The sequence below is a fragment of the Pollachius pollachius genome (genome assembly GCF_949987615.1).
Source record: "Pollachius pollachius genome assembly, chromosome: 13".
NCBI classification, from domain to species: domain Eukaryota; kingdom Metazoa; phylum Chordata; class Actinopteri; order Gadiformes; family Gadidae; genus Pollachius; species Pollachius pollachius.
In genome coordinates, this window is record NC_136946.1 from 11,060,825 (window position 1) to 11,083,610 (window position 22,786).

The following is a 22,786-nucleotide window of genomic DNA, read 5'->3' on the forward strand; positions in this document are numbered from 1 at the left end:
TGCCACATTTCTAGATCTCAAAGTACAGAGCAGCTGAGCGGCCGCGAAGCAGGAGCCATGGCGGACACTCTGAAGACGGTGGTCAAGGTGCTGACCTGCGTGGAGAAGCTCTCGTCCTTTGCCTCCTCCATCATCCCCATCTGCGGCTTCATCTCCCCCCTGGTGGGGCTAGTGCGCAAGGCCCTCCAGGAGGACGAGGCCCACGCCCTGGACAAGGACTTCCAGGCGCTGCACTGCAAGATGGAGGACATCTCGTCCAATAACCAGGAGTGCCTGCACCAGATCCAGATCAACGAGGTCAACGAGACCTACGGCAAGTACGAGGAGTACATCAAGCACCAGTACGCCGCCTTCGGCAACATGGTGACCCGGGTGAAGAAGGACCCGGACGCCGCCGACCTCCACATGAGCACCTTCGAGAGGATCTATGAGCGGGACAAGGCGGACATGAGCCTGGACGTCTACTACCGCGGCGTGATGGGGAAGGGCTCCGTGTTCGGCCAGCCCCTCCTGCTGGTGTACTTGGACCACTGCGGACGCGACCGCACCGTGATGGAGCAGCGCTGCCTCTACCTGCGCCTCCTCTTCCACAAGGGCCTCATCGCGCTCATGGCCTACACGGCGGTGACGGAGGACGACACGGAGGAAGTGGCCGAGAAGTGGGCCAAGAGGGTGCAGGAGATCCAGAGCAAGATGAAGGAGGTGCTGAGTCAATGCAAGGACAAGAGCCCACCCTAGGTTCTGGGAGGGGAGGTCGGAGGGGAGATGGGAGATTGGTGGTAGGGAGGGTAGGAGGAATGGGGGGAGGGATACGATATTGTCCATATCAATATGGAAGCACTTCAGGTGGGGTGGGGTCATTTTAATCCCTGAATCCACTCTCGACCAATCCAAAGATATTTAATCATGCCGGGAATATTTTAGAGATTTATTTGTATAGTCAGGATGCCTGCCATATATTCTAATGTTTTTGTTATATTGGTTGACACATCGAAGCTGTGGGTGATATTTTGTTTAAATGGAGACCATGCTTTTTTGCATTAGCTGTCTAAATAAACGCTGCTGTTATGTGTCAAATGTTTCTTCTTCAAGGTCTTTTACTTTCATGCTTTGATATTCTTTTATCATTGGGGGAGATGGGAGGTTTAAAAACTCTGAACAGCACACCTTCACACCATGTATTGAATAACAGTAGAATTGTTGATGGCTCTTAAAATAGATAACATACAACATACCTATAGCATTTGCGCTATAAAAAGTATATTATCAGTCAGTCATCAGATAGATTGTGCCAAGTCTGTGTACACCAAGCAAAAATATATTTTTTAATTTAACTCAGGTTTTTTCTACTTTAAGGCGCTAACTCAGAATAGACATACAGCAAAAACAGGGACAACTAAGCTAATAAAAGGTAAACATAAGCATTTCACAATGTACACAGATAAATATTTACAGCGTGCCTAGGTTTATATTGGACAATGATATGTTAAAAACGGTTTAAACTAGGAAATATAATTAATAATTTGTAATTTGTATAATGTGCGAAATGCAATACGTCCACCCCGCCGCCAGAGTACGCTGTTATCAACACGAACACCCAACCGGACCCTCTTCAGCTTCCTTCTCCGTTCTGTCGGCAACAAATTGAGCGATGAAGTCAATAAGGCCTTTAAGCATACAAGAATAGTATAGTTTTTGGAGTAAAGTAAGATCGATGGCGTCGTTTAACAATGGAATATATATTGAAATTATCTTTCGACGATCTTGTCCTGCATACCTTTGAGGATACACAACTTATAGGTAAGATGAAGGTGTTTATTTTTGGAAAGCGACAAGAGTCTGTTGACTGTTGTCCATGATGCATCTCATTCGTTTATGAAAGCCTATGATATGATTCAATGTAAGGACATCTTTCCAGACGAAAGTACAGACTTTGCTTTAGTTTAATCTAGATATGTTAAACTTTGCGTCTAACTGTTGATGAAAATCAACAGGGCGATTAGTTTCCGGGGCGTGACTTAAGTACGAATAAACAGTTCATATCTGTTATAAACATAGTTACATTTTTATTGTGCGGGGTTAAAAGTCAACTTATTTCCCTATTAACGATATGGCTATATCGATTTCAGTTTTAAAAATATAAGCTTTTTTACCTTCCATCTATATCTACGACCTGCTTCGTGGTGATTCTCCTGTGTTGATGAGATCAACATATGTGGGGAAAAGCGTTATGTCGTTTCTTTACTTATCTATCTCCTTTTCATCCACTCATTTCTTGTTTCAGACATGCACCTCCCTAGTCATTAATCGCTGTATAGGATGTACACAAGGCACTGAGGTGAAGACTACACCATGGGCAACCAGGACAACCTTGAAGAGGTGTTCGTTGCAGTCATTCGCCCAAAGAATCAAGTCAGCTTAAGTTCAAAGGAATACAGAGCAAAGTCATATGAGGTAAATTCACTGTTTAAATGTCTTTTCTGAATAAAGCTATTCACGAAATCATTCTGATTACATCTTCAGAGAGCATGTAGTTATAGAATATAAGTGAAGTCAGAAATGCCAACCCTAGAATGAATTATTCCTCCTAAGTGACTTGAATTAATGCTATCGTTTTAATTAATAATTAATGAAACTATAGAATTCATGTGTCGCTTTATTTTTTGTGGAGTGTGGAGTAACCATAAGCATTCCGGCCTGTTGAAGCTTGGCAGGAAGGAAATTAAAGCATTCATCTTGAAACGTATATTTCATAAATCACCTGTTTCTCAAAGCGATTTACGTACCAAATCCATATACAAAACCTTAGAATAATACTGCAGTAGCAGTCTCCCAACTTCAAGGGAGCAGGCTGTGGCTTGACCTACCTCTGTGTTGTGTTATGTTCTTGTAAAGATCCTGTTGATAGAAGTACCACTGGAGGGGAAAGAAAAGAAGAGAAAGAAAGTTCTTCTAGCAACAAAGATCCCTGCCGGGGGAGACCGAACCAGATCTATTTTGAATTATGTAGATGAGATGACCAAGACCATATCCAATAACCAAGGCCTCATAGGTGAGTTGGGTCCGATATAATCTTGGATCAAGCATTCCTACTATGGTATAGCAGAGCTTGTAGTGGGGATACCGCACAGAGCATGTGCCGGAAAGCAAAAACTGTAAAGATATTGGCGTAAAGATAACCAATTTGCAGCAGTTTCATCTCTTGTTTATATTCATTGACTCAATACAGGGAAGCGTGTGGTGCACATGAAGAAATTCACCCTCAATTCTGACAATGAAGGCAAAGAGGTCTCCCTCTTTATCGTGCCACTCGGTGTCAAAGGTAAGCGCCCAGCCCCCCCCCCCACTTCTCCCTGTCCCAGATCTGATTTCACAGCAGTACTGTTATTCCAATTGGCTTGGCTTTGACTCCTGTGCGCGTGTGTGTGTGTGTGTGTGTTTGTGTGTGTGTGTATGTGTGTGTGTGTGTGTGTGTGTGTGTGTGTGTGTGTGGGTGTGTGCAGACAACAGCAAGCCCTGCTACACGGCGGGGAGCCCCAGCTTCTACTGCCTTCAGGACATGATGAGGGTGTGCAGTGAGACCAGCGCCCACTTCTCCTCGGTCACCTCCAGGATGCTGCTGGCCTTAGACAAGTACGCACCTCCTCCGCGGCGACCATTGAGCCATCGCAGAGAGAGAGACCAGAGCAGTTCACGGGATGGGTTTGAAGCCCCTTTCACACATAACTGTTGTTGTCCAGGGCCAATGTTCTTGTCATGTATTTATTCAACTATTTTATGAGACGATTTATGCTTTTTAGTGACTACAAAGACAAACATTCAATACATTAAAGGGGACCTAAAAATGGCACGCTAAGAATGTTTATAACAACCTGCTACTGAAATGCTTTCAGCTCAGTTATAAAGAAATGTTGTGTGTTCGGTATTTTGACAACGTCTTTTAGTGCTGCATCCCACTGTTATAACTTGGGGTCCCCCCATTGTTAATATGGCGGCCTTGCAAATTGTGTACAGTCAATCACGCCATTGATAGATTGGTAGACACCTCAGGAACGTTGATATAGGGTTAGGACACATAGACAAAGCCCTAGGGCGAACATAACAACCTGGTGGTACGATGAATCCAGGGTGCCGTCTCTTTCAACGACATCTTGAAGAAAGACGTCATTGACGCTCAGATTGATTGATCAAAAGTGCATCTTTTTCTTCTTTTAATACTCAAACTCATGACCGTTGCCCTCTTAGATGGCTAGCAGAGCAGCACACCGTACCCCACGCCATCCCGGCACTGTTCCGGCCGGCGCCGGTGGAGAGGGTGAAGACGACGGTCAGCAACCCGGCGTACGCCAGCGGGCCAGAGCGCGGGCCCAGCGAGGAGGAAGGGCTGCACATGGGCTACACCGCCCTGGAGGTCCGCAGCAAGATGATGTCGCTGGAGAAGGCGGACGTGTGCGTGTTGAACCCGCTCTACGGCTCGGACCTGCAGTACACCAACCGGGTGAGGGGGAGGAGGCAACGGAGGTTTACTGACAACGCCGGCTTGGTCTAGGCTAGTCCTGGTCTCCTGGTTTAGGCTCACAGTAGACCCAAGTTTACATGGAGAATCGCATGTGATTTTATGGTTGAAGTTGTTGATGAGGCATTAACCCGGCTGGTGTTGTTGTTCCGCAGTACTTCCCTGTGGATTTTAAACCTGCTCTCTTTGATTCTATTTGTAGGTGGACAAAGTGATCATAAACCCTTACTTTGGACTCGGAGCTCCAGACTACTCCAAAATCCAGATTCCTAAAAGAGAGAAGTGGCAGCATGGACCTAACAGCGTTTCAGAGGACAAGTGAGAAACAAACTCATTAGAACATGTCTTTTTGTCGGTTTTCTTCAGCCCTGCAAGCAAGAGCAAAATACTTACTTTAATGGCAACGTCGGATGTATTGTTCATTGAAAATGTTAGATATAGCTTATTATTCTAAATGATTAGTTTCTCGTCAACATACAATAATCTTCCCACTGCTTCATTAAGACCCTTATCTTTTTCCTGCTCTAAATCAATATGGCTTCACTGGAGAAAAATGGCGGGAGATTCTCATTGCAAGCTCATGTCTTATTCAAACTAAAGAGATCTTACAACATGTGTTTAATTGTCCAACCAACGTGCTCCTGTCTGTGCTGTAGGGAGCGGCAGTGGGTGGACGACTTCCCCCTCCACCGCAGCGCCTGTGAGGGAGACACTGAGCTGCTCACCAAGCTCCTCGACAGTGGCTTCTCCGTCAAGCAGCTGGACAGCGACCACTGGGCTCCAATCCACTACGCCTGCTGGTCAGTCCTCAACCGGGCTAGGGTTAGGGTTGCACCAGCTGGTCGGTCCTCTGGCTCAACCAGGATAGGCTAGCGTAGCACCAGCTGGTCGGTCCTCTGGCTCAACCAGGCTAGGCTAGCGTAGCACCAGCTGGTCGGTCCTCTGGCTCAACCAGGCTAGGCTAGCTTAGCACCAGCTGGTCGGTCCTCTGGCTCAACCAGGCTAGGCTAGCTTAGCACCAGCTGGTCGGTCCTCTGGCTCAACCAGGCTAGGCTAGCGTAGCACCAGCTGGTCGGTCCTTTGGCTCAACTAGGCTAGCTTAGCACCAGCTGGTTGGTCCTCTGGCTCAACCAGGCTAGGCTAGCGTAGCACCAGCTGGTCGGTCCTCTGGCTCAACCAGGCTAGGCTAGCTTAGCACCAGCTGGTCGGTCCTCTGGCTCAACCAGGCTAAGCTAGCTTAGCACCAGCTGGTCGGTCCTCTGGCTCAACCAGGCTAGGCTAGCTTAGCACCTGTTGGTCGGTTTTTGGGCTCAAGGGTTTGCTGGACGAGCGTAGCACAACAAACATGTGATGGCTATGTTTTTTTTTGCATTGTTGTTTTGTCTGAATAAGCACGGGGTTATAAAGGCTTCAAGAAGCAAGCCGTTGCTTATATTTCTAGCATAGTAACAAGCTTCTGGTTGACGTTCTATGGGCATCGTAGTGGTTAACATAAGTGCTCCTACATGGTCGTCAAGCACATATATAACTTGTCATGCATAGTGGATCACGTTTTTTCACTCAGCGTTTGGTGTTCATTCAGGCATGGCAAGGTGGAGGCCACCAGTCTGCTGCTGGAGAAGGGGAAGTGTAACCCCAACCTGCTCAACGGACAGCTCAGCTCCCCGCTGCACTTTGCGGCCCGCGGAGGACACTCTGAGATCGTCAAGCTGCTGCTACAGCACTCTGAGATAGACCGGGTGAGCAGCACAGAGGACCAAATGAGGCTTGGGCACCCTGGAGTACCATGGGCGTTTTGAGGAAGAAAAAAAAAGCCTTTTTGTTAACGTTTTTTGTGTTTTTTTTTCAATGACACATGTAGAATATATTCCTTTATGTTATTTACTCTTTTCTGGTTCCCCAGCACATTGAGGACCAGCAGAAGCGCTCCCCCCTGCAGGTGTGTGAGGAGAACAAGCAGAACGAGTGGGAGGAGACGGTGAAGTTACTGCAGCAGGCCAGCACCAAACCGGTGAGTTCCTCTCCTGCCATATCCTACCCAGAAAAAAACAAAACATCAATCGCAGTCGCTGATAGAATAATTATAATATGCTTTGATCAGGTCCATTGAGTCAAGTGTTAAACCCCGGTGTTTCCACAGTACGAGAAGGTGCGTATCTACCGCATGGACGGCTCCTACCGCTCGGTGGAGCTGAAGCACGGCAACAACACCACGGTGCAGCAGATCATGGAGGGCATGCGCCTGTCGCAGGAGAGCCAGCAGTACTTCACCATCTGGATCTGCTCAGAGAACCTCAGTGAGTCCGGGAAAAGGGCAGAGGGCCGGCTACCATGTGTTGGGGGTTGATTTAGAAAACGGTGGTCATGGATAGGATAATGTTGGGTTCCCACACGTTGTCATACACTGACCCCACCCGTACAGAAACTTTTGGATCAGGAATCGGGACCCACCAAAGATTTGTACATTCTCAGTTGCATGTCAAAATAGTGTGATTATTAACATTTATGTATTGAGCCCAATGTATGCTGTTTATGATACAGTATTGCCTTTTCCAGTTTTCAAAAGTCTAATGTTCAAATAAAATAGACAAGGCATGGCGGGATGCATACAAAAATAATTGTGGGATTCCAACCCATGTTTCAAAAGGATCGAGCTTGGGTGTTCCCAGCCGAAAGGCACTCGGTTCAATCCCCATGTTCACAGCCTGCCTAATTCCTGCTCATTAATAAATTGTATCTGTATTCAATTTCCCTTGGGTTTAAAGGTTACAACGCTTCTTAACCAATCAGACCGATGGGCCGGTTGCTAACGTTTTGATTTCGGTGTCTAGTTACTCTCTAAAGGTCAACATACCAAACCAATCTAGATAAATGTGGTAACTGTGTATGTGTCTTTGTGGGTGCGCGTACGTGTGCGTGTGTGTTTTGTGTGCGTGTGTGCGTTTTGTGTGCGTGTGTTTACAGACTTGCAACTGAAGCCGTACCACAAGCCCCTGCAGCACCTGCGCATCTGGACGGAGATCGTGACGGACCTGACGGTGCTGGACCCCCAGAGGGAGAACCCCCAGCTGTTCCTGCGGAGGGACGTGAGGCTGCCCCTGGACGTAGAGAAGAAGGTAAGGTCTGGTAGATATGGCATGTGGGGTTAACAGCCGTGACCATTTAGAGGCCTTCCCTGTGCCTCAGTGACCGTACAGTCCAGACAGGCAACCAGCTGTTTGGACCCTCCTCTCCTTGTCCAGACTGCTTACACAGATATGTTTACATGGTTAGGGTGTACATGTTTTCTTATATATATATATATATATATATATATATATATATATATATATATATATATATATATATATATATATATATATATATATATATATTTCTTTTTATATTATATTTGACTACCAGCAAAGGTACTAAACTGTGAAAAAATGATACAAGTAATACATGCAGATAGAGAATGTAGATTTGGTTTATACTCCCTTGTGGATTTGTGATAAATCAATAAATGGACAGTGCTTTTGCATCAGAATGCATCATGAGATTTTTCTTGGCTGTACTACATTTTGAGGACTCAAGGGAGTTGTAGTAATGTAAAATTCTAAATGAACGTAAACATAGCGGAACTTGGGGAAATGAAACATATTTTTTTCACGTCTCACAGGAGAATCTCGGTGGCAGTTCCACAGAGACAACAATGTCTCCGCATATGAAAAATCCCTTCAAGATCACACAATTACCAAAACAGCATTGCTACCAACACAATAACTAACAATACTATGCTCCAACCACCAATATGGAGATGGGTCATTTCAATGTGACATTGTGAGCCCTCGAGGCTGATGGGTGGACCTGACCTCCTTCAACCAGGATTGTTCTTCTGCCTCAGGTGGAGGATCCGCTGTCCATCCTGATCCTGTTCGACGAGGCCCGCCACTCTCTGCTCAAGGGCATGTTCCCCTCCCCGGACAGCAAGCTGATCACCCTGGCCAGCCTCCTGCTGCAGATCATCTACGGCAACTACGAGAGCAAGAAGCACAAGCAGGGCTTCCTCAAGTAAGAGCACTGATACATGACCGTGAGGGCCCTGCGGGGTACTATAGCCTAGAGGCCACTTCATTTGCTTGTGGTCAGACACGAGTGTGTGAGTATTCAAAAAAATCTACTGGAAACGATAAAATAAAATGTCTTTATTATTATTAATCTTTTTGTTATCAACAGTGAAGAAAACCTCCGGTCTATAGTTCCAATGTCTAAAGTGAAAAGCAAGGCGTACCATTGGACCAACAGGATCCTTTACGAATACAAGGTACTTTTCACCGCCCGGCACGGTAACCAATGAAAAACCACACTGGTCAACATACGCCCCCTATTTTTTTTATGAACCAACCGCCGTCCGCCCCTGCTCCCCCCGCCCCTGCTCTCCCCCCCCCGGCAGGCCCTGAGCACCAGTGAGGGTGTGAGCAAGGAGATGCACCACCTACAGCGGCTCTTCCTGCAGAACTGCTGGGACGTCCCCACCTACGGGGCTGCCTTCTTCACAGGGCAGGTGTACACCAAGGCCAGCGCCAGCAACCACAAGGTCATCCGGGTGATGGTGGGCGTCAACACCAAGGGCCTGCACCTCATGAACATGGAGACCAAGGTGAGGAGGGGGCGGCCCCTGGATGTGGCCTGGGGCCCTATCGACTATTGGACAGAAGGGTTGGGGTCTGGGGAGTCGCTAGCTGTATTATGTCTTTTCTATGGGTAGTCTTTTACTGTCTAAGAACAATTGTATCGGATTATTTGTTTGATGAAAAGAATTTGAAATCCATTTGAATTTCATATTCTGAAAATATTCCGTCCATCTGGATTGTGAAAAAGCCTCAAACATTGCTTTGCAACATGCAGATGCAAATCAAGAGATACGGCATTAAAATAGCGGGGATAAAACCAAAAGACTTTTGATCAAACATGGTATTACAAGGGATGCGTCTATACCTGTGTGATCAGGGCCCAGTTTCCCGAAAGCATCGTTAGCCTAAGTGGACCGTGAAGTGCGTCGTACGAGCATCGTACAGTTTTCACACCGTTTCCAGAAATCATCGTTGGTAACAAAAGTTGTGAAAATGCTCGTAGCTAATGAGGACTCCAGGGGTACTCGTAGGATGCTAAGAGAATCGTTAGCCTACTATAGCCTCAGTGGCGTCACCAGCGGACATTCCGTGTATTGGATGTGTTTTATTAAAACACATCAAATACCACGGAATGCCCAGCTGGCACAATTTTGCAACCAAAAACAGTGGTTACCGCCGATTTATTACTCATAGACAACTGTTCGATTTAAACAGCAAAGATAGAGACATGTTAGAAGTCAACAACATAATTTATTGCAGCAATTTAAAATTCCAAAAATACATGCGCAGCCGAAATTTACCGATCAAACGCCACGTCACAAGGCATATAATAAAATAAAATGATTGCTCTTGTATGGGAGGTCGCTTTCGAGCAGCACTTGCTGTCTCCCTCTGATTTTAATTCAACCATCGTGGTTAAAATGTCCTCATATTGATCAATGACAGAAGACATAGGCTACTGTAGACAGGAATCATGCTGAGACCAGCGGGTGCCGGATAATTTCTGCAGGCGTTTTTTGTTGCGATTGTTTGTTTGCGTTAAGCACTGTAGGCGCTTCGGTGAGGCTGTGATGAAGTTCACTATTTATTGGACCGTGTCTAGACAGTAACGAACATCCCTGTGACCATAGTTAATCGCGTTTGTAGTCTACACTCAGACGTGAACTCATTATTGCATGCAGGTGTCTTCATTCATAAAAAAATTAAAACATTCGGGAGTATGCAATAATACAAATTATTCTAAAGAGGTCAGAGACTCCATGCGCAGCCCCGCCTTCTCCAGTGAACCAAGAACGCCCGCGCCGTGACGACCGGGGGTTGACCCCCTCGGTTTTACACAGGAAACTTGAGATAAGAAGGTGAAATCGCTGGGCGTGCCAAGCTGTGACCGAACCGGCTCGGCAGTGTAAAAAGACCTATAGCCAAGGTTCGAGTTAGGTGGGAGCCGGTGGGAGCCGGTGAGAGCTGAGCTCCCATAGAGAGAGGTCTGGCTCCCATGAAAGCAGCAAACTCAAATATCTGTGGGGGTCTCTGAAAATACAGGAGCATAATATTGTAATTACAAATAAAGCTATTTTCCCTTCCATATGCAGAGTAATATTGACTTTAAGTAAGGACTAATAGAACGCCGGTCATTATCTGGAAAGTAAGCCCAGACAGGGCGAACCGGACACCGACGGGAAACGGAAGTGTCTTGCTTCGACCTGAAGGGGCTTATTTTCGATAATGAGCGGCTACTTGCCAAACGAAAAAATAACTTCACAAGGTGTCTTTTTACAATTTATTTGTTACCATTCGTAGTGTTGATCAGCAGAGAAATAGTTAGCCAAAGACGTTGACGTTTCTTAGCAACCGAAGACGCTCGCGTTGGCGTGAAGGGCCCATGCAAGTGAACGGAGCGTTCCACGGCATTGAGAAGAGCCTTGTCATAATAGCCCATATTTACGTCCTATATCCCCCCCCCCAACAACTTTAAGAGACCCCACAGAGATGGAATCATAACTCGAACCCTGCCTATACCCTACTTCATCCTGCCCAACAATATGGGCAGGATCTAGACAAAGCTCTCCTAATCAGGTCAGCAATAGCCGTGTGTCAATGCCTAGCCTCTGCGTTTGAATGATAATGAATGAATGGAACGTTGCATTTTTAATGTCTACAAATATTCTAGACTAGAGAGCCAATCAATAAAACCTTGATTGGCTCTCTAGAGAGTCAATCAAGCCAATCAGATAAAGTCGGCTCTCTTTGCTGCGCAAAGTATGTTTCAGAAATCAGCACATTAAGATAAATGTAGTTGTCATACAAGTTATTTTGGATTTTTGTAATTATTTCGGGGGGGGAAATGCCATGAAAAAATGTATGCACAGTGCATTCAGGATTAGGACTGATATAGCATATGTCGGCCTAGGCCTAATCAATTGTGTTTTAATATCTTTAGCATTCATATTATTGCAGTCTATTCTTTTCGTAGGCTACTCTGCTGCTGGCCTTGATGGGGAGATATTTTAACCCTTTTTTACCCCATTTTCCTGCGACATTTCTGCGTCTCCCCCTGCGTCATAGCCCGTTTCAGCACCATGTCAGTGGAAAGGTACAATCCTACGAATGTCATGAGTGCAGTGAACGCGCGTTCATGTTAAGAGGAGTTTCGGGAAACGCTCCAAAGAAATTCACGAGCGAAGATCCATCGTTATCGGGAAACGAGGCCCTGATCCCTACACTTCGATGGTGTCGGGCCGCTTGTGCTTACGTCGTCTCTCTCTGTCTGTTAACAGGTGCTTCTCATCAGCTTGGAGTACGGGGGGTTCATGTGGCAGCTGGGCCAGGCGGACCTATACTTCCAGATCCACAGCGTGGAGAACAAGATGAACATCATCGTCCACACAAAACAGGTGCCCCCTTTTTGATGCTCCTCTCACAAGTTCTGCTTTTGAGTTGCATCATAACTGTGTAGAATGTTGGTGTATTTTAGTGTCTATATAAGTATCTGGATTAATGAAATGACTCAAAACGACTGAAGGTTGATTTTATGATACTTTTTCTTTTTTGTTAGTTAAAGTGTCTGTTAATTTCCTTTTTATAGTAAACATTTCTAGCTTGGATCTGTGAAATAGTGTCACAAGAAGGCATACTGTAGGTTTTAGTATGAGACATAGACGTAGCAAACTAATGGTGGTTTTTTTTCTTCTCTAAAGGCCGGCCTTATTGTGAAACTTCTCATGAAGCTCAGTGGACAGATGACTCCAAATGACAAGAGCCTTTCGGACAAGTATGCCTATGGTTGAACTATAGGGAACGACATCCACCTGGTTACTATGGACCAACTGGTCATTGTGTGTGTGAAATAGGCCCATCCTATATTCAGTGTGTGTGTTTTGGCTGTGCTTGAGTTGTGTGCTCTGAATCAATGTGCTTGTTATGTAAAATGTCATGTAAATATGTTTATTTAATGGTTCAATTTTTTATTTTGTTATGATTTATATATATAGTTATATATATGGTATATACTAAACATAAATATTATTTTGCTGAAGTCTCTTGTTCTCTGTTCTTTATTTGTTAACATCCTGGCTGACTTTTATGAGTAAAGTAATATGAAGTTCTTATGTCTATAATTGAAAGAATTAAAAACCAATTGAATAGCACGTATCACAGTAACCACAAGAGGAAAGTGTAACCGAGGTGTCTGCCTTCTGTCTAGCTTGTGGTAATGCAACATCCTTTCGAGTGCTAAGCATTACTTTAAGCTTTGTCAGCCACCAAGCTTAAATTAGAGGAATGCATATTATAGCACCAATATATATATCCACATCGTGAATTGGTGGTTGTTAATAATGCATTTCAGATTATTTAAAGTGTAATCTGGACATAAAAATTGAAAGAAATAAATCAACTTTAAATAGTTGATTATATATATATTGAGTGTGTATATATATATATATATATATATATATATATTTATTTATTTATTTACATGATCAAAAGTAGCCAGAAGTCGGTCTGCCAGGTGGGTTTCATTGGATGGATCGGGACTTAAAAATACAAAATAAAAACCTCTAGCAATCTGACTGGAGACACAACATCCCAAAGAAGGGGATTTAAAGAAAACGTTATGCTGCTATATCTTTATTAAGAAAGCATTTCAGATGAGTGTGTTGAGTGAAACCATTGAGCATGTTAATATCCAAACGTATACGTTAGAAAGAGACAGACCTTGCACCTTTAGGTAATACTACTTCAACCTCCGATCCAGAAGGTGGCGCTACACAACATTCCGTGGGAACTATGACCCGCCAATAAAACCAGAACAAGAATAGGGGCTCGGTGTGGTCCTTCCTTTCCCTCGGAGTGGCCCGAGTTGACAGAGAGAAACAACGACAAGGGCAATTAACATTCTGTCCTGATCCCACACGGTAGACATGGCTCCCGTGATACAGTTAAAAGAGGCGGTGGCTGACATGCAGGAGGGTATCCGGGCCATCCTGCTCGGCCCTCCCGGGGCTGGGAAAGGCACTCAGGTAAGACGGACCCTAAGCAGCTAGCTGAGTGGTGCGGCATGGCTGACAGTGGGCGCTCACTAGTTGGCATTACAGCTGCAGCACTACCTGTTGTTCCCGAAAGTCAACATACATTTCAAGTTATATCTTGCATATAACCTTGTTTTATATAACATGTCGACGCGTGACAAGTCAACCTTCTGTGCGCGAAGTCCAGAAAGTGTTTCTAACGTAACTTGGTTTTTAGTACAATGTTTGCACCGACTTTCTTATCCGGCTATATATATCAACTGTATACTCCACAATGTTTCCTCTTGAATAACATGTTTTGTCCAGTAACGAAAGTTACCTGAATCACAAGTGGATCTTTGTATCCTGTTCCACGTACCGTTGACAGTTAAATATTTTAACCCTCTCACCACTCCCTCCTCCTCCTCCTCCTCCTCCCAGGCCCCTCGTCTGGCGGAGCAGTACTGCGTGTGTCACCTGGCCACTGGGGACATGCTGAGAGCCATGGTTGCATCCGGCACCGAGCTAGGCAAAAGGCTCAAGCAAACCATGGATTCTGGCAAACTGGTAAGGTTTACTATTCATGACCTCTGTGTCATGGTTGAATCAGCTGGGTGTCAATAGTGTTCTTCATAGCAAATGGGCGACAAATAAACTTGTGGTACAATATCTGTAACGCATTATGCGTTACAGATCATTTGGGTTCACATCATTTGGGTTCCAGTGAAGAAACCTAGCCGCAAGCGAGGTCCAAGAGGTCGCATTACGGAATCTCTTCATCGTGATGCACTCTGTGGAGAGCCCCATATGTTATAATACAAGTCTGTGTTGAACCTCTATAAAAAGATTGGGTCATCCTCTTCGTATCCTAAATGCCATGGGCAATATTCTGTTAATAAGTCTAAAGGGTTAACTCACTTCAGAAAACGTTGAAAAATGTAACTTTTCACACTTCTGGACAGGAAGTTGCGCATGGTAGAAAAACATTTTTGTGAAACCAAAGGTGATTGGAGACAAAAGAGAATGCTCCAAGCTGTCCGTAGAGGTGCAACATTGGTTGCAATTGATTGCCATTAGGTACAAGCAGAAAAGACTTGCAGTAATGCAACTGTCCTCTCACTTGCTAGTGGCTAGAATAAACTTTATTATGATTACTGAAAACGTCTTTTCTGGTTATTAGTTAGTAGTAATAGCGGTCCATCACTGCCCACCATTTCAGGTGAGTGACGAGATGGTGGTGGAACTCATTGAAAAGAACCTGGACACGCCCCCCTGTAAGAAGGGCTTCCTATTGGATGGTTTCCCCCGCACTGTCAAACAAGCAGAGATGGTGAGTGATTTTGATTGGTCATTGACATTCCACCTTCCTTTGGATCGAACAGTCAAGCAAAGCTAACCTAAAGGATTAGGCCCGATATTGCTGTTTTGTTTAATATCTAATACCACCGATATTATGAGATTTTACTAAATGCATTTTGGGCTTGGAATTCTAGGAAATAGGGCAGAGCTCCACGAGTCCGTTAACCGTGCCACTTAACACGAAAAGAACGACTGTTCGCATAGTGTTTTGGGGAGAATGGCAAAAACATATAATTTTCCTTTTCTCTCAATCTGGGATTTATTTTTATTATCTGAGAGGTTTTACGAGTACATAAGCATAGTATCGGCCCGAGTCTGAGTACTGGTATATGGGTACATCCCTAATGGTGTGTGTGTTCTCATGCCTTACGGTCTTCTGAACCTGATCCCACAGCTGGATAACCTGTTGGACCAGAGACACGAACAGCTGGACTCTGTTATTGAGTTTGCTGTGGACGACTCCCTGCTGGTTCGCCGGATCTGTGGGAGGTAGGAGTCACATCAAGTATAAACCCACTAACATGGGCCGTTCATCAGTCACTTAATCAATTCAGTGTCCACTCTAACGGCAACCCTAAAACCACTCACATTTCAGATCAAAATGTATGTATTGGGTGACATAGTAGTGCAATGGATTGATGATGAAGAGAAACTTATTTTTAGGTCATGTCGGCCAGCATGTAATCAATTTTTGATTTAATATTGGAGCATGATAATGGGAAAGTACGGGCAGCAAAGTTACCAAGGATACATTCAGGGAGACAATGGGTGAACAAGATTCTTATAGGTAGACGTTTGCATTGTGGGTAGGGAATATACAGTTAACAAAGGTAAGTGGGAGTGACTATCGTGGAGAGTTTGGGATTGGCGGGAGAGGCCAAGTTAAAAATGCAATACACTATGGGGGAAGTGGACATGTCTGCCAGTGATATAATGGAACTAATATTGCACATTACAAAAAGGCATCAACCATCACATTTTATCAATAACTCGGTCGGTTTTAAACCAGTTTTAAACCAACCATCAGTGGATGGTTAATCTTTCTGTCTTCCTGGGGGTTGGGGGGGCTTAGGGCTTCCAATGCAGAAGAGGTGCTTGAGGTGGAGGGGTGGGCTCTGGTGGCAGCGGCCTCAATGATCTCCTGAAAGAAAACATAACAAATAACAAATAAGAAGGAATTATATGGCAGAACTGGGTTATATGGCCACATGTTATGTACAATATCAGGGCTGTACGCTTACTTTTTAAAGTTGTAGCACTGGTGCTAGCAAGCAAAAAAATTCAGTAGCACAAAAATAATTTTGGTAGCACACATACTATAGTCAAAATAATTATTTTATTCAGATTTAACTATATGAACAGAATAGGACGAACATCAGCAGCCAGAAGTGGTGAACACATTCAACAAAATTAAGTAATTATTACAAATTTAACCAGCACGGTTAACCTGGGTTTTTGCGAAAAAAAGCCTCCCGGCAAGCGATGTGTTGCTTTGACAAGTTGTGCTTAGTGACGTTGTCCCTCTTGAAAATAGTGTTCCCTGTAATGTAGGGTGTCTTCCCAGATGCCCTTTCCCCTGCCTCGAGGCAATATTTACCAAACATAGACTTCTTGGATTGGTCGTAGACCAGCCAATTGAAAGTTTTTAACCACTGGGGGTTAAACCTGTATGTTTTCCTGTTGGCCGAGACAGAGTCATGGGTGGAGTCGGCTTCGTCCGAAGGTGCCGGTTCCCTGCATGTGGTCACCGAGTCAATCTCTTCCATACGTGGATTTTTTTTTCCAAGTTTCCATCTTTATTTGATGAAGAAGAACTTTCGAATACAGAGAAATACTTTTTCATTTTTCGGTTTTGCTTAAAAAGTGAATTTCCCGCGACTTTTACAAAGCCTCTTCCTCAACGTGCGAATGTTCAGGAAATGTAGTTTTTTAGTAGTTGAGCGGAACTGGCAAGCCTATAATTCGAAATACATTTCCCTACATGCATCCCTCCCATCATGCTCCCACACACTCGCGCTTAGCAGTGCCATTGAAAGCCGTACAGAAAGACATATTTTTTTTTCGGCACGGGTCCTTCCCACCCTTTCGCACCGGTGCGAGTGGACTTGTATTTATCTTCGCACGTTATATATGTTAATAGCAAATGCGATCAAAACTGTCGCACTGTACAGCCCTGACAATATATAATAACTGATATATTGATAGATATTTCTACCAAAATAAATAAAAAAAAAATACACTGGTTTATAAAATAAAAACATCACATTGATCCACCATTCTCCAGGCTAATAAGCATTTTTAAAACCAACTATTGCATTACTTGGCAGGGGATTAAAGCTTATCTTTAAACTGGACTCCCTAGAACATGGAACATATGGCCGGGCTGCAAAGCCCGCGGCGTGAGTCCGGGGGCTCGGTGGTTGTGCTTGTTATAAAGAAAATGCCTATATACCATTCAATCCGCATAATGATAATGCGATGGTCATCATCATTTATTTAATGATTATTAACATAGAAAACACTATGATCCCTAAAGTCCTGCCTTTATTTCACAATTTAGAAGGTATTTCATTCCATGTGGTTGTCTGACTTTTGAGCTGATATACTCCCTCTCTCTTGACCTCATCTTCCCAGACTGATTCATCAACCAAGTGGCCGCTCCTACCACAAGGAGTTCAACCCCCCTAAAGAGGCCATGAAGGATGATGTAAGTCAGCATCCTACCTCACCGCAAAAATGGGAGTGCTGTTCTCACTCAGTAATGAAACGCCCTGAACCATGGGGATTTAAAAACCTTTCTCAGCAATTGAGTAGTGCAAGAGAACCCTTCCCACCTGGTTTCAGCATCCTGGGAGTGTCTGAGCAAGTGTCTCACCAACGTGAACACACGAGTGGGTTCACGTTGGTGCGATAGTGAAGTTGCGTTATTTTTTATAAATGAAGACACCTGCATGCAAGAATAAGTTCACGTCTGAGTGTAGGCTACAAACGCGATTAACTATTTACAAGTGCAAAAACGCCAACATATTCTTTATTTTGCTGACCACTTGTTTTTTATCCCGACAAAAGCCGCGTAAGGACAGTTCCGCTGCGTCTCTCTCGTAGATCGCGCCATCTTTCAACGTCTTTGTTTAATACGACTGCATCACCTTCTCTCTCATGATCAGCAGCATGCGGATTTCACTTTCTCTCCAGTTAGAACTGCTGATGATGATATCGCTGTGTTGTCTCTGTGGAGACAGCGCAGCAACACCAATACCCAAGCCCCCCCCCGGAACCGCGGAGCCGTCACATTTACAACAGAATGAAACCCAATAAACCGCCAATGTGTGCAGGGTCCGGGAGGGTAAATTGGGGTTCTAGCTCAAGCAGGTAATTTACCTCGGGGAGTTTAAACACGGGGGCCGTGCCGCGGAAAAAGGCTTGCATTAAACGGCTTATTTGGCAGTGTAAAAACGCTCAGTGAGAGAGGGCTGTATCTGAATAGAACGGCTCCAAATAAGTAACAAAGTCAGTAAAGTGTCAATTGTGTTCTGTGTTGTTCTACAAAGCAGTGGAAGCTTGGTGATGACGTATTACGACGTGATGACGTATGTACAATAGGCAACCGTACTCAGGCCCAGTTGAGATTGCCTAGTGTGAGCACAGGCCAGTGGCACAGCAGGGGGGGGGGGGGGGGGCAATCGTACGTGAGTAGGGTGACCAGATCCCAATTCACCAGAAGTGGGACAAAGACTACGTTTGTGCGGGACAAAGTGGGGGGGGGGAGAGAGGAGGCGACCTGGGACCTTCAGTGGGGGTTTCAGTCCGCAATAACAGATAATCCCCCGTTCCCCCCTTGTCCGTTCTATTTAGAAACATATTTGATAAACGTGTTTTATTTCGCTTATTTAGTTATATTTCATAATTAATTAAGGCCGCCACCAGAGGGCCTTCAACGCATTTGCCGCCCTAGACGATTGACTAGGATCGCCCTTGCATTGCTTCTTGGTGGTGGGCGTGCCATTAACCTGCGTCCGAGACCAAGTTTCATTGACATGATCAAACACCCCTCCCGCTCCCTGATGACAGCCCTGCTGTCTCCGCACGCAGCTATTTGATAAATGCTAGATGATAAATCACGCATTTCCAAAAAAAAAAAAAATCGAGTCTGACTGTCAATAACAATGCGGGACAACGTCTCAATTTGCGGGACGCGTTCAAAGTCATGGAAATGCGGGACTGTCCCGCACAAAGCGGGACATCTGGTCACCCTATACGTGAGTACGGTACAGGTGTCAAACGGACTTGGGCACGGTACATATGGCCTAGTGTGAGTGCGCCCTCAATGAGCATTTCGTTTGGGACATAATGTTTTTACAAGGTGTTGTAGGCTTGGCCTTCCATTTTAATACGTGCCTTGTTTATTGTCGAGCGGAGAGTTACTAAGGCAAGTACTATACTGGCCATGCAGGTTATGAGGAGCCACAGTTTTTTATTTTATTTTTTATTGTAAAATAAATTAAAGAACAATTTTGTGGTTTGAAGCTCCAGGGGAGTGAAGACCTCCACCCATCTTTCCCGATAATGTGTCCATGCATCTTTCCCATTAATGTGTAACGGTTTTTCTGACACAATAATGAAAAGTTGCAAAGAGTTGCGTCACTTCTCCTTTTTTTTAAATATGTAATGGAATGGAATTGTGGTTTAACATGCAGTGAATGACTTATATTTCATAAGTCATCATCACTGCATGTCATCCTCTGTCGATTGTCCTGGTGGATATTGCTGGCTTTGGACTCTCAGACGTCAAAACACTGCCTGCTTTACGTCCTGCTCATTTTCCAGCATTGGGCCTTCACTAATGCATCGAGAAACCCAATGCCTCGACCAAGACGGGCTCGCTAGTGGTGTTGAGTTCTTTTTGTACAGACTGCAAACACAACCTTCTGTCGCGGCACACACGATTGTATTTTCCTTCTCCATTCTCTGTAGTTTCATCCCTTCTTTCCGTCACAACACTGTTCATCCATTCTCTCTCCCTCCTTCCCGTTCCCTCGTCGTCCTCATGCTGTACAAGCCTCTTATTGATTTATGTTCAACCCTGCCAGACGTCTCTTACACACTAACGCCGCTGCTCCCCGTCTCCCAGGTCACCGGCGAGCCCCTGATGAAGCGCAGCGACGACAACGAGAAGGCGCTGCACTCGCGCCTGGAGTCCTACCACCGCCAGACGCTGCCGCTCGTCAACTACTACAGCGCCCGCGGCCTGCACACCGCCGTGGACGCCTCCAAGAGCCCCAGCGTGGTCTTCGCCTCCATCGTCGCCGCCTTCTCAGCCGCCATGGAAGCCCCCGTCCGCGCCTCCGCCTGTAAAGACCACGTGTTCTTCGTCTAAAGAGACCCTTCTCCTCCTCCTCCTGTTCTTCCTCCTCACGTTCAGGGCACACCACACTCCTTTTTCTCTCCTCCCTTTGTGTCTCGGGTTTCAAGGTTATGTGGGCACCTGAGGCACCTAGTGGACTGCAGGGTAATCATTGAGCAATGGATGTGTCCTCATTAATTTCGTATTATGCAGCGTGACCGAGGCACTGCTCTTCAATATTCTGGTAGAGTTGGACAGATACTCTTATGTCCTCTTTTGGTATATTTCCGTCAAGTGTGCTGCAGTCCTACTACCCCTTTACATTGCAGCCTTTGATGTAAACGCCTCATTTTGGCTAGAATCTTGACGATTACATTAAACTCTGCGTGGCCATCTGCCCACTCTGCCAGTGGCCAGAATAGACGAGAATAAGGATCAAATATAATTCACTTGACACAGTTTGCTCCAAGCTCTCTTATTATCCTGTGGTCTTTTGTTATCCCTCTTTTCTCCTATTTTCTTTTACTCTCCGTCCTCTGTTTTATCGCTATCCAACGTAATCTGATCTTTTTTTTTTTTTTCATCTAATTGCCATTTAGCTGTCCTCTTCTGTCTTCTGTCGCACTCCGTCAATGTGGGGCACATGACTCCTGATCCAGTGTGCTTTTCCTTCCCCAACCACGTCTTCACTCCCTCAGACTGTGAACTAACCTTTGGACATCATATTTTGCCGATACTACCTGATGGTTTTTTTGGCATAGATATGGGCTAATGATAACGTTTTAAGATTATGATTGTACACACTTCAGCTTGGCGCTGTGTGCTTAAGAGAGTTACTACTGCATTGCTGTGAAGTAGTTAGACAACACCCCTGGTGTTAGTTTTCAGCACAGTGAGGTCATGTTCTCCAGATTAGCAAAGGCTGGTCCCACGCACTATTTGCATGTGTTTTTTTTTTTGTTTGTTCAAGGACACCTATCTTGAGCTAGATTATCTAAAATAGGTTTCTGCTTTGGGACGAGTTTCTTTAAATATGTTCTAGTAAAACAATAGGGTTACCCTAGACAATCATTTATCTATTTATATATGTTACTGTTTTAAGGTCAGTTTAAACTGCTGGAATACTATAGATTGACAGAAGTCCCATGTTGCTGCCCTTACACCAGGTTACCATTACAGTTGGTAGACATGCACTCTTTGTGACTGAATTAAACTATGGGGCGTTCTCTCCGCCGAACAGGATGTGACAATAGCACATGGTCTGGTCTGACTTCCGAGAATGTTGGTCTTTGGTACTCTTTAGGGAATTAGACCCCAGAATGCACTTCTCTTATTGGTTGTGCCGGTCTCGTGATTAAACGCAGGGAGATCCGTGATTGGTTGACCCACGGACTTGAAACAAAATAGCCACATGCAAGAGAAAGATATGCGGGCCAAAAGTCTTTGTTGTGGCAAACCCTGCTGTGTTCTATGTACGTTTCCCTATTCTGTTTCTCAGTGATTTCTCCCTCTTGTCCTTCGGCGGTGGTCTATTGGTTGAAATCTTTGCACTGCCTGGGTTCTGGGGGATGTTCTTGACTGCTTATGTTTTGATGTAAGCATGATGTAGAGGTGGCCAAGGAAACTTTTGTTTTTACTGCCCGCTTTCCTTTTTGTATACGTTAAGTTAAAGTTGGTGTACTGGTATATTTTATGTTCAATAGTCTGTAGCTGAATGTACTTGTAGTAGCGAGCGAAACCTGAATATGTCTTAATCCGATATACATGCTAGCAGCGTACTTGCACTTAACTGTGTTTTTATGATTTTATTAATACACAAGCAGACTCAACTCCACTCCCTCAGTCGGCTTGCCCCGGGCTATTCCCAAGAAAAGTGAACGACTGAACTGATTTACAGTTCGCCATCTGGCTGATTGTTGTTTTTACTGCACTTTAAATTCCCTGTGATTGAAAACATCTTCCAATTTTCTCTCCATCCCTCTCTGCCCCCACCTCCTTTTCCTTCTCCACAGCTGGGTGAAGAGTCCACTTCTCCGTTCCAAACCTGGCAAAAGAGGGGCGACAAAAGCATGGGTGGGTGGACACACTGCAATGGTTGGATGTTATGAGGGGAGCTAGGCAGCAGAGGCCAGCAGTGTGAATGCAACGAAGCCTTTTTACTGTCGAGTTGATTGATATTCACCCAAGTGCTACTCTACCACCATGCTATCGTATGGCTGTCTATAATTGTTGTCTGTCAACTCAGGACAAGATACTCAAAATCATGTAATCCAATTGTTGATTCAACCTCTGTAATAAAATCAGATTTTCCTCAGTTGGTTTCAAATACTTATTTGGCTGGTTAGCCTATGTATTAATATGGTTCTGCCACTTCGTTTGGTTAACATTTTAGCTTTTTTGGTTAAACCAAATCTCTAATCGCTTGTATATTTCTGTAATTTAGGTT

General features: G+C 44.8%; 3 protein-coding genes across 4 annotated transcripts; all 3 read left to right on the plus strand.

Annotated features, from left to right (window-relative positions):
* LOC307084730 (protein rapunzel-like) lies at positions 1–766 on the plus strand. Its single transcript, XM_079749214.1, has one exon. It carries the CDS (start codon positions 58–60, stop codon positions 736–738), a length of 681 nt encoding a protein of 226 aa, XP_079605340.1. The 5' UTR covers positions 1–57; the 3' UTR covers positions 739–766.
* An 867-nt stretch (positions 767–1,633) lies between these two features.
* On the plus strand, positions 1,634–12,664 carry krit1 (KRIT1 ankyrin repeat containing). Its single transcript, XM_079749959.1, has 17 exons — positions 1,634–1,800; positions 2,285–2,454; positions 2,896–3,052; positions 3,230–3,322; positions 3,504–3,633; positions 4,246–4,498; positions 4,719–4,834; positions 5,173–5,316; positions 6,099–6,255; positions 6,420–6,527; positions 6,657–6,813; positions 7,481–7,632; positions 8,400–8,566; positions 8,732–8,819; positions 8,949–9,155; positions 11,907–12,023; positions 12,327–12,664. The coding sequence occupies exons 2-17, from the start codon at positions 2,353–2,355 to the stop codon at positions 12,414–12,416; spliced, it is 2,238 nt and encodes a 745-aa protein (XP_079606085.1). The 5' UTR covers positions 1,634–1,800; positions 2,285–2,352; the 3' UTR covers positions 12,417–12,664.
* Positions 12,665–13,445: 781 nt separating this feature from the next.
* ak2 (adenylate kinase 2) lies at positions 13,446–22,654 on the plus strand (the record flags this gene model as incomplete). Of its 2 annotated transcripts, XM_079749851.1 has the most annotated exons (7): positions 13,446–13,649; positions 14,079–14,204; positions 14,857–14,967; positions 15,391–15,485; positions 17,631–17,703; positions 20,128–20,347; positions 22,353–22,654. In XM_079749851.1, the coding sequence occupies exons 1-7, from the start codon at positions 13,551–13,553 to the stop codon at positions 22,358–22,360; spliced, it is 732 nt and encodes a 243-aa protein (XP_079605977.1). In that variant the 5' UTR covers positions 13,446–13,550. The 2 variants fall into 2 exon arrangements, with proteins under 2 accessions (XP_079605977.1, XP_079605976.1); XM_079749850.1 differs by lacking the exon at positions 22,353–22,654 and having other exon boundaries at positions 20,128–20,373.
* Positions 22,655–22,786: the final 132 nt, after the last annotated feature.